This window comes from Ctenocephalides felis, unplaced genomic scaffold (genome assembly GCF_003426905.1).
Source record: "Ctenocephalides felis isolate EL2017-DRISC unplaced genomic scaffold, ASM342690v1 CF-g0.4_SCAFFOLD_03571, whole genome shotgun sequence".
Classification (NCBI taxonomy): Eukaryota; Metazoa; Arthropoda; class Insecta; order Siphonaptera; family Pulicidae; genus Ctenocephalides; species Ctenocephalides felis.
Genome location: NW_020539725.1, coordinates 39,183,363 through 39,196,172, shown reverse-complemented (window position 1 = coordinate 39,196,172; position 12,810 = coordinate 39,183,363). Strand labels below are relative to the sequence as shown.

Below are 12,810 nucleotides of genomic sequence, written 5' to 3'. Positions count from 1 at the left end.
AGAAATGTAGTGTATATCTGCTTTTGTAAAATTGTTTTTATACTATGATATTCTGAGCAAACGTAAATTAATACAAATTATACTTAAAAGTTCAAGATTCATAATATAAAAACATTAATGATAACAATGCACCATGAATTGAAAGAAACTTCTTTATTACTAAATGATGTTTTCAATTCAATAAATCACTTTCACAACCATCACTATCATTTGTCATGATATTACTAACACCATGCAATTTTTGTTTTACATTATCATAAAAATATCCAGACGAATATTAATGCAAAATTGTACATTTTTGTCCTAAATATTTTTTGGTTAAAATTTCTAGTTTTAAAATCAATACCGTAATAAAATAATATTATATCATACTTTATTTTTCTATAATTTTATTTATCTTTTTTTATGTAATTTATATTAGTTTTTGTGTCGCACACGTTTTGTTTATTTTCTTTCCTATGTTCTGGCCAAATTGTATGGAAATACTTATAATTTTGTACATAGGTAATTATATTTAATAGATACTAACTAACCTTGTAAATAAGAATTAATTTTCAGTTATAATTAATTTGAATGAGCTTTTGTTTGGCGAATAATTGTTATAAAATATTAACAAATTTATATATTACTAATAGATAATATTACAAATAGATTTATTTATTAAAATGTGATCTTTTTTATCTTAAATTACTAGTTCGCAATCTTATCAACGTCTGGATATTTTACAACAAATATCATTATTATTTAGTTTTTACTGAAATGAATTATCTATTTCTATATTGTTCTGATCAATTGACTAAATAATTTTATTATGATGCAGGTTTTGGTAGGTCTGGTTACCTCCGCAGCGTCAGGGATCGCGGAAAATGCGCTGATTTTTGGCGGGCGGAAAAGCGATTTCGTTTCTGGATTCGCAAAACTGTGAAAGCCCAGTGGTTCTACTGGTTCGTCATAGTGTTAGTGTTTTTCAATACAGTCTGCGTTGCCGTCGAGCATTACGGACAGCCCGAATGGCTAACGCAATTTTTATGTAAGTAATAATGATAATTTAAAACAAAAATTCTAAGGTTAAAATTATAAGCATTTTTGTAGGGTAAATTATATAAGATTAGTTTTTCTTTTTACATTATTCTTTTTTTACATTAGTTATAAGTCACAACCAGTTAAGACATGGAAACAAATTCTCAGTTGCACAGTTAGTATATGGAGCAATTTCTTGGAGCAATATCAAAATATTTAAAATGCTGAAATAAAAAAAAGTGCGCGTAAAGTTCACACGCGATTGAAGTAAAACTTATTTGCTACTGTACAAGTTGGCATTTAAGTAAAAATATATGCATCATATAAAAATTTTGAATAATGTTTATTAGTAATATGGTAACGTTCGTGATGCACACATTTATTCGTGTTGACCATTATACTCATTTATATATTGATAAATTAACAATTATATATTTATAATAGCATTGAAAAATGTATAATATTTAAAAACAATAATGTAATTGAAATCACACTTCAAATATGGCATGATCGGTTTGTCATTGTAATTAGCATATTAAACCTTCATTAGAGAAATGAAGTAATTGCTGATTAATAAATTCTAAAATATTCGTTCACACAGTGGATTATGTTAAACAACGCCTTAACAAATATTGTTTTCTCAACTTTACTCATCATGTAATTGTGTTTGAAAAACTTCATGTAATTAAAATTAACATACATTCATTGACTGTTCGTATTTTTTTTTACTTTTTCGCTGGCGATACAATATTATTCTTGGAACAGCTGTAATATCTGACTTGCCTAAAAAATATTTTCCATTTTAATAACTTAAAAAATTTATAGAAACCACGAATAATATAGAAATAATTTCTAATCAATAAACTTACGGTTAGCACATGGCACAAATATTTAATTTGTTTAATATTTTTAAGGAACAGGTTAAAATATTCTTCTGATTCAGGCAGTTTTCATTAAATCGAGATTTGTACTTCGATGTAACTTTTAAATGTTTATTTATCTATGGCAATTTTCTTGTTAATGTCGGTATGGATACAATGTTGATGCCGGCACGCATAAAACGACAGTTCTCTATTCACATACACGACGACTAATCACAATCGGCCCGTATTGAAATGATTTCATCGAGAGCAAATGACGTATAGTTCGGGCGTAACGCAATTTCCGTTGCATTCGTACGGATTTACAGATTTACCCTAGTCGCGCCTAAAGAAGTTTTACTTCAAAAATAAAGTTAATCGGCATGAGATTGTATCATACTTAAAAAGGAAATATGACATCATTTATCAGTCAAAAATTGGCCAGGGTTTTTGTATTTAACCCGAGACCCTTCTGGGCAGCACGTATGATGTATGCATACAAATACCTGTACTTCGAATACAAAAACCCCTAGTCAAATCTTGACCATTCATAATTACTTGTATTTATATTTTTTATAGGTTTAAAAGTATTTAGAATTGGACTATATATTAATACAACCTTTTTTCTTAGATTATACCGAATTTGTGTTCCTTGGTTTGTTCATGATGGAAATGTGGATAAAAATGTACGCGCTGGGCCCGCGGATATACTTCGAGTCCTCGTTTAACAAGTTCGATTGTGTCGTTATAAGTGGCTCGATATTTGAGGTAATGATCTTGATTTACTGCCATATATAAGCTAGATTAATAAGCAATCATTTTTTTTAAATTTATATTTACATTATTATATAGTTATCTCAAAAAAAATTGAAATTAACTTAATTCCTTCCATTTTCATGTCAAAAATAGCATGCATTTGAGAACAGCTAGATACTTTTGAGTATTATAATCAGATATTAATGTTTAAACCCATTTTGTCTATATTGTAAAAATTATTTTTACAAAATTTTAGCACAAAGATATTTCTTCTATATTGTTCAAGATTTTCACAATGTGAGGTGTCCTTATTAATAAATGTTGGACTTATTCTAGGTGATATGGTCAGCTGTAAAGTCTGTTCTTTCGGCTTGTCCGTGCTTCGCGCTCTACGTTTACTCAGGATATTCAAAGTAACGAAGTATTGGGCTTCTTTGAGAAATCTAGTCATTTCGCTGCTAAATTCCATGAGATCCATTATTTCATTGCTGTTCCTGCTGTTCTTGTTCATCCTGATATTCGCTTTACTTGGGATGCAACTTTTCGGAGGACAGTTTAATTTTCCAGATGGGACGCCGGCGACCAATTTCAATACGTTTCCTATTGCGCTGCTTACGGTCTTCCAGGTAAGGCCAAAATATAAAAACATATTATGGTAATTAAATCATATTTTCAAATCTTATATATTGCACTATTGGTATATAATTCCATAATTTTGTGAAAAATGTGAAAATATAATGCAATTGATAATGTTGATAATTATATAAATTACAGATATTGACTGGAGAAGATTGGAATGAAGTAATGTACCAGGGAATAGCTTCGCAAGGAGGGCCAAGTGATGGAATGATTTATTCTTTATATTTTATCATTCTTGTATTGTTTGGCAACTATACCCTGTTAAATGTGTTCTTGGCTATCGCCGTCGATAAATTTGGCGAATGCTCAAGTAAGTAGTAATAAAACTTATTCCCCATATGCGTAGTATAAATCTTGTCTATCACAATTCCTATTATTTGAACCTAATTATTTTAATTTATTTTTTAGGAACTAACAGCAGCTGAAGCAATTCAGGAGGAAGAAAATAAAGAAAAACAGCTGCAAGAACTTGAGAAAGAAATGGAAGCATTACACGTAGACGGATCACCGCCAAGAGTTGATGGACTCGCATCGTCGCCAACGTCGAAAACGAAAGTAAGCATTGAAATTTTAATTTATATAATGATGATTTGGTTTTAATTTTCATTCATAATATAGAAGAAAGAGGAAGAAATAAAAATAGAAGAAGAGGAGGACATCACCGATGGACCAAAACCCATGTTGCCATATTCATCTATGTTCATTTTATCAACGACCAATCCGTAAGTATAGTCTAACAATACATATTTTATTTACCTATATTATTAAAGTTAACTTATAAAATAATGTTTCATTCTAGCATACGACGTGCAGCGCATTGGGTCGTTAATCTTCGTTATTTTGACTTTTTTATCATGGTAGTGATCAGTTTAAGTTCAATAGCCTTAGCCTGTGAGGATCCCGTGGTCGAATTTTCGACGAGAAATATTATATTAAATTATTTCGATTATGCGTTCACGTGTGTCTTCACGATAGAGATGGTGCTGAAGATATTGGATTTAGGAGTTATTCTGCATCCTGGATCCTATCTTAGAGAATTTTGGAATATCATGGATGCAGTGGTCGTAATTTGTGCGGCATTGTCCTTTGGTTTCGAAATAACGTAAGAAAATATATACTAAAGTGGCTAATCATACTCTCATTTCCTTAGTAACATGTTTTCAATAATTTGTTTGATATGTTGGTAAATGATAGAAATAAATAGTAAATAATTTATCCATATTCCTTTCAAAAGTGATATTTTTTTTTCTCCAGCGGAAGCCCGGCCGTGCAGAATCTATCCATGATAAAATCGCTTCGAGTTCTTCGAGTTCTTCGGCCTCTGAAGACAATAAAGCGGGTTCCAAAGCTGAAGGCGGTGTTCGACTGCGTCGTTAATTCATTAAAGAATGTCATCAACATTCTCATCGTGTATATATTATTTCAGTTCATTTTTGCTGTCATCGCTGTGCAATTGTTCAACGGAAAATTTTTCTATTGCACCGATGAAAGTAAACACACTTTCGAAGAATGCCAGTGAGTATATTACAAAATTTTTAAAAATTATAAATATGGTATACATATATATATTTTTATCATATTTATGATTCAGAAAAGTTTTATTTGATCTTTTCTTGTTGGCACTAGACCAAGTTTTTTCATAACTACTTAGATCTTCATAATGCGTATTATTGCTCTCATAAGATTTTGCCTGTTATTAGAGAAACCTTAGTTTCTTTGAATATTAATTTGTGTAAAATATGATATTTGGAAAAGATGCACAAACACATATTTATAAATACACACTTCTATATTATAATACTAAATCATTAGTCAATAGGTAGTTTGCGGCATGAAACATTCAGACTTGATTTAGAGAAATTTATTACCCTAAGAAAGTGTACATTACTTCTAATTTCTAAAATATTGAAAATATTTTATTTGAAATATATCATATTTTTATACATACAACAATACGCTAATTGTTTTTATATGTATTGACCAAAATTTTGAATATTTCAGAGGTTCGTATTTTAAATTTGATAACGATGGGCCACCCAAACGCGAGGAAAGAAAATGGGAGGCACAAAGTTTTCATTATAATAATGTTGCAAGTGCTATGCTGACTTTATTTGCTGTACAGACGGGGGAAGGATGGCCACAGTAAGAAACATTACTGTCTAATTTCTCAATTTAACGTTTTATTTCTAAATAATTCAAACAATTTAATTAAAAGTCCTAGTATTAACTAGTATACCAGCAATTTTTTCTAAAGGTTTTTGCATGAGATTGACTGTTGTCTGTTCTGTACAGATTCATTCCTAAAATTGTCTTTAAAATTATAGAGTGCTTCAAAATTCAATGGCTGCGACTTATGAAGATATGGGTCCTATACAAAATTTTCGGATAGAAATGTCTATTTTCTACATAGTGTATTTTGTAGTGTTTCCTTTCTTCTTCGTCAATATATTCGTTGCCTTGATTATTATTACGTTTCAAGAGCAAGGCGAAGCAGAATTGCAAGACGGAGAAATAGATAAAAATCAGGTAAGAGTTGGCCTTTGGGCATCAAACATGCAATTCTTTATGTATCAATTTAAAATTATGTATATATTATAATTTATTTATATTTCTTTTAGAAATCTTGTATAGATTTTACGATAGGGGCAAGACCTCTCGAGCGATACATGCCAAGTAATCGCGGAAGTTTTAAATACAAAGTTTGGAGAATAGTAGTGTCAACGCCATTCGAATATTTTATAATGATGTTGATTGTCTTTAACACGTTATTGCTGATGATGAAGGTAAGCCATAATTAAAATCATTTATTAAAAATATAAAAAATTTAATTTAATCATTCTGACTAAATCAAATCAAACTTGATTCACCTAATATGCTTACAATTAGTTAACAATTAATTTTTTTAATCACGATTTATGTTTACTTCGAAAGTATTCAATCAAACTTAAAATTTATACTATCAAAATGAAATTTAATTTTTTTAAATTTAACAGATTTTAATTAATTTTAAAATTTTACAGATTTAATTTTTATTTTAAATTTTACAATTTTTGATTAATTTTTACGATATATAACAAAAATGTTTATTTTCAGGATATAATTATATTGAAATATATGCAATATTTAAAATTAATCGTTGATATACATCGATATCGATTATAAATAAATGTTACATATAAATAAAATATAAATAACTGCTAATGCAAGAACGTACATTACAAATTGTAAAAATTGTATACAGTTTGAGAATTTCGTTTTGTTTGAAAAAATCTCTGATTATTTTACCATCTGCAAAATATTTTATTCGATAATTTTAAAAATACGAACTAAAGACGTGAAAGTCTAAATCATATTTTTTATCATAATCTGAATTTATTAATTCGTTATACATAAGTAATATTGTTGCATATATTTCAATCATTATAATGTATTTTTGATGTTCACAAATGTATTGCAATTATTTAAGCACAACATATCAATTAGAAAAATGGCTTCACTTATGGGTTTAAAACACTAAGGAGAAAAGAATATAATGCACTTAAATACTGGGTCACAATACACAATGAAAAAAAAACATTACTTAACATGCACTACACAATTTTTACCAGCCAACATTATATGAACTTTTGCTGTATATTAGAAGTGGTATCATGTTTGCAATTTAATAATTTTAGCTCAAAACTGTTTCAAGTGAATTACATTTCATCAGACTATTCAAATATCACATCCATTTCGTCTAAATTTATGTCAAATATTATCAAATCAAAAAAAGCAAAATGTACCTTTCAGAGTTTAATGGGTGTCATTTTATAGTAAGAGAACGTACTTTTTTCAATAGACAGTTCAAAAGCTTTTTAGAACACTTGAATTACTTAATTCAATTTATACAAAAAATTATAGCTTAATTATTTGTTAATGCTGCCGATCCACGTGTTGCAATTCAATGGTGAACAAAATTTTAGTATTTTTATTTAAGAATTCTTAATTTCCATACAATATACAGCAATGGTTGGTTAACATTATTACACTACAACAAGAACATGTATGATACAAACAATGCTTCATATGCTTCAACAAGCTTTATATCTCAAAGCTACAAAGCAAACGCTGGCAAATTCAATAAAAGCTTTCGTTCAATCTTAAAAAATCTGAAAAACGCTTTCGATCGTTAAATTTACTAAACGCTTAAGTATTTTTGCATGCAGATTTTGCTGTGACTAGAGTATTTTTCTTAGTTTCTGGCGATGTACAATATATCATTAGAATATCATGAAAAAAATTAAATAGAAGTTCATTATCTAGCAACTTATGAACAATCACTAGTAGTTAAATTTTTTTTTAGTAAAAGCTCTTTTTAGAAAAAATAAAAACTTTGATACATAAAAGGAACAAAATAGTAATAAAAAGAAATGAAAATTAAAAGTAAATATTAAAAGCCAGATTGTAACTTACACACATTTTTATTATTTTTACTTTTATTTGAGTGCTGTGATTTGTTATTGTGATCGCACCCCACGTCAAATTTTTTACTAAGTGTCGTGAGCACAAGATATTTTAGTCTTTTTAAAATACTCGAATTATTATTTCCACAGCTGCAAATTTTCATTTTGTGTATGTCATTGTCACTACTTTCATTTCAATTATAACTGTTGTCTTATAATAGTGGTGAATTATTTAAATAAATAAATACTTGATGATACCTTTTCGTTGTACCAATATCTATTATAAAAAAATAAGTCGGGTTTTCCTTCCTGACGATATAACTCCAGAACGCACGAACCGATTTCGACGATTTTGCATTTGTTGGAAAGGTCTCGGGCTGCGTGAGGTTTATAGCAAAGGAAATTGAAAGAAGATTTTAATAGAAAAGCGGAAAACACTTTTTCTGTTTTCACATACAGCGTCATCTCGGATACTTAGCATGCACTACAAACTAATATTTATTTGACCGCTACTCATTTGTTTGACAGCTACTCATTGTTCTCTGCTCAGTTAATTTCATGTGACAAACCGGCATTGTGTTCACTGTGAAATTGTGCAAAAAAGTAAAAAAATAAGTTATTTTTTCCTAACATTTCAATTGGAAACTATCAAATCAATCACGTTTATTGTGCAAATTTTTATTCAATTTCAACAGCAGGCAATTTTTTTCTTTTTTTAATTACCAAACGAAATGTTACATAAAATAAAACCATCTGGTGGTGAAACGGAGTTCGCCCGGTTTGCTAGCAAATTTATAAAATAAGAAGCTTCAACAATTTAACTATAGACTCGGTGCCTTGTATCTGATAATATCATACTGACGTTGATATCATAAATCATATATTAATTATGTAGGGTAAAATGGTTTCCTTTGCAAGATTCAAACTATTGTTTGAATACTATTATTAAAGTTTTATTACCCATGAAACTTGGTATTTGAAAACGGCAAATTAGTATGTATATTAACAACGATATGAACAATATTAGTAAAGTACCTCGTATAGATTTTATCATTTTATCATATCATTTATAGATAATTCAAATAAATTTGCAATAATCATGACCTTACTGTATCATACTTTAGACTAGGGAATACCAGTATACCGGTATACCGGAAAAACTATACCGGTATTCCGGATTGATGTTAAACTTGAATTAATCACAACCATTTGAACTTTAAATCTCATAATCGCTTAAACCAAATGTTTCGTTAGGTCGTTCTATTGTATAAACAACTATCAAAATATTATCTCGACCCGTCATTAAACTCCCTATCATGTCACAATGAATAGAATTCTGAAAAAAAAATGTAACAGTGTTTTAAATCAACATTGCCGCTAAATTAATTATTATTAATTATATTATATCATCAATACCAGCTTACTACAGGGTAATCTTTACCTTTGTTCTAAATTTATACAAATTAATCATAATAATTACTGAAAGTTTTTGTTATTAAAAACAAGGTTGTATTTCAATCTTGAAAAATGTAAAATCTCAACAACTATAAAATATAAACTATCACATTTCAAAAATAGTGACGGACTATTATATTGTTTAAATAAAAATACTCAACGAATATAATCGTATTAGGAGATTTTTCATATTATTTAATAAGAACATATTAAATTAGCTTGCAGTGGCTAATATCAAGATATAATTTTCATATTAATTGGTTTTATTATATTTAGACAATTTTCTTAACTTTTTTATAATAAAATAGTACAGTAGTACCAAATGTACAATGAGTAAATTTAAAAATGACATACACAATTAGCAGCTTGAAGCTTTTACATCTCGTTTTGTTTTGTATCTCTATAACCGTATTTCTAAACGTTTCAAAACTCTGAATTTATTCAACTTCAACAATTTATCTATAACTTTTTGCGTATTATGCACCAATTAGTGTAATAGTATATTTAATTTAAACTATAAAGTACATAAACTACACACAGGCACAAATTCAATATTTTATCTTACTCTTATAGGCACTTAATTTTTAACACAAAATATATACTAACACTATTAACATATTAAATCAAATTATAAATTAGTAAGTAGAAAATAAAAGATATAATAGTTCTATTTAAAATTACGATTGTAGACAAGTAGCGATGGCATAGTTGTCATCTATTTAACGATTTTTATATTATATTCATTTCGTGTAGTATCACAAACAATCAAAACTCTATGAAGAAATATTGAAAAACGCAAATTACGGATTTATTGGAATGTTCACAATAGAAACTATCATGAAGATTTTAGCGTACGGTGCAAGAGTAAGTACATTGTAGAATCGAAGAGAAAGAACAGATTTTTAGAATACTATTAACATGGTCATGTAATTGGCAAATTAAATAAATATATAGACTCCAAAATATTAGTTATCTTATGTAATGGCCATATTAATTAGTTTGTAATAGAAAAAATAGTGAATAATAGAAATTTAATTGAATTAACCTAGAAAATCAATTTTCAAATTTCATAGCAAATATCAAACATTGATATCGTTCAAAACAAGAAATTGTGCATCACATTACACAAATTTTTATATTTCAAACACGTGACCGACTAATCTATTAATCACTAATTTTGAAATTAATTAGCTTAGTAATTAGGAGCAGGTTTTGCTATGAAATTATTAATAAAATCCCGAAAGTATTCAATGATAACATCCTATCCAAACATAATCGAACATAATTCCTCCACACCACATTTATTTAAAAATATATCTATCATCTAATTGGGCAGTGTTGTCTTTTGCATGATTGTAAGCCAAAATGTTGAAAGAGACTTTAGTTAAACAAAATTCACGTTTTAAGCAATATGCTGAGCGCAAAATATGCATGTTTGTCTTTATGTTTCGCATGTTTGTTACTATTGTGTAAATATAAAGCACAGCAAAAACACAGTTATACTTGTTTACTATTTTAGTTAGTAGAAAGAACGACGACGGACAAAATAAAATTAATGGAATAGCATTAAATTGGGCAATGGGTTATATGTCATTATGATATAACATCATTGTTCATGAAAATATATTGCTTGAAAGGACAATTAACCCTGTCAACTCGGATTACGCCGCTCCGGTGGCAAAATTCATATAAATCTCGGAATTCTCGAGTGGAGTGTTAGTTTTTTATTCCTTTTATTTATTTTTTGATAAAGTACTACTTTTTCTGTTAAATTAGTACAGCAACAATTGTAGAACCCAGGCAATTTTAGCTTAAATTAAAATAACTTCAATAATTCTGTTTTCTTTGAGTTAAATATATGATTTGCAATATATTTCCCATGACCAATGATGTGTATCATTTTCCAATAAACCAACGTTAAATCCGTGACTATAAAATTATTATGAAATAACTACGTTTCGACATGCCAAATATATTTTGCTAAGGAGAAGACACATTCGTATTTTAGTTTCACAATGCTCCGACTGGATTAACAACAGTGTTGAAGTTCATGAATTTGGTATTCACCGGACTATTTCTTATGGAGACCATTATGAAGATTTTGGCATTCGGATGCAAGGTAGTTACAAAATTTACTCGATGTTGTGACTGATTTCAGGAATTTATGAAGATTCAAATATAATCCAACTTTCTAAAGTATATTTAAGATTAAAATAGAAAATTTCAGTTGTCTACATATTATAGCCGGAATGAGTTTGATTTAGGTTTCTATTTAGTTTAGGACATTATTTACAGGAACTTGATATTTTAATTAGTAGCTATATTATCAGGATTAGGATTCCATAAAAATAGTTGTAGTTGCGATAAACATTGTCGGTAATGCACAAAAGTGCGCTGATATTCAAGTTATTGTTATAGGTTTTCTATTTGATAATACTTTATTGGTTTTTCTTGCAGACATAGTTGAATAATTATTTTGCGAAGTATTTCTATTATTATGTATGAAAATCAATTATAAATGTTTTTTTTATTTTTGACAATGTATGAAATAAAAGTTAATTAGACCTATTCATAAAGTTCTTGAATTCTTGAAATGTACTTGAATTAAAATATTAATATTCAAGGGGCACAACCAGTGTGAAATTTTCAAAAAATCAAATTTTCAATTTTTTCATATTTTGATAGGTTATACCTTTAAAAATAACATACCAAGATTTTAAATCGATATCTTAAATAGTTTTTGAGTCACAGCCATTTAAAAAGTATATATATAGTATATAGTATAACGGTCATTTAATCTTTGAACGCGTTTTTCTCGAAACAGCATTTTCCGAATTTGCTGCAGCGATTACTCAAAAACAAATGATCCGATCACCATCAATTTTTCTTACATGTTCTATATATAGTTCTCCGTAAAATGAACTATCGATTTTTTGATCGGATCTAAAATCGAATTTTGGCAGTCCAAAAACGACCAAAATCTTGGGTAAAATTCGATTTTTTTTAAGAAACGCCGTCATTTTGTCAATTTTTTATTTTTTTTTCTTTATCGTAGTTCATTTTACAAACAATATTATCTAGTTTAATGAGATTTTTTTTAAATTTCATCCACGTAGAAGGCCGGAATCACTGCTGCAATGAAGGCCTTTTTTTTGTCGCGCCGTTGGATATCGACGATAACTTAAAAAATATTGAATTTTTTTTCTTCAAAAATTTTACTATCTATTCCTAAAACATGTATAAATATATTCCTAAAATTTTGAAATGATTGATGAAGTAGTTTTTTTTTAATATAAATTCCAGAAATTAATTATAATTTAAAATTTATATGTAAAACCATCTTACTTATAGCATAGTTATTTTAAATTAGCGAGAGGTATACATTATTTATTTATTTTTTAATACTTTATGCGTGCATGAGAACTTGGGTCTTTATCTCTTTAGTATTAACCCTAATCTAGCAAATATTTCATTAAAATCTAAATCTAAAATATTACTCTTTTAATAAATAATTCAATCGCTTTGTTAATTAGTATTCAGAGTATAATAGATATAAATCAGGCAATTTAATACATAGAATAAACCATATTCTTCTAAAATGGAACGGATAAGTTTTTTTTTTTAAATATAGTAATTTT

At 28.0% G+C, this 12,810-nt stretch overlaps 1 protein-coding gene across 1 annotated transcript in view; it reads left to right on the top strand.

Moving 5' to 3' along the window:
* The window catches only part of LOC113386902 (voltage-dependent calcium channel type A subunit alpha-1), a 155,835-nt gene that overhangs the window by 114,817 nt on the left and 28,208 nt on the right, over positions 1–12,810 (top strand). The window contains 15 exon segments of the mRNA XM_026624658.1: positions 821–1,030; positions 2,512–2,648; positions 2,973–2,994; positions 2,997–3,262; positions 3,411–3,566; positions 3,568–3,585; positions 3,684–3,830; positions 3,894–3,997; positions 4,075–4,377; positions 4,530–4,790; positions 5,277–5,417; positions 5,600–5,801; positions 5,894–6,058; positions 9,926–10,036; positions 11,181–11,291. Coding sequence (XP_026480443.1) covers positions 821–1,030; positions 2,512–2,648; positions 2,973–2,994; positions 2,997–3,262; positions 3,411–3,566; positions 3,568–3,585; positions 3,684–3,830; positions 3,894–3,997; positions 4,075–4,377; positions 4,530–4,790; positions 5,277–5,417; positions 5,600–5,801; positions 5,894–6,058; positions 9,926–10,036; positions 11,181–11,291 — 2,354 coding nt within the window.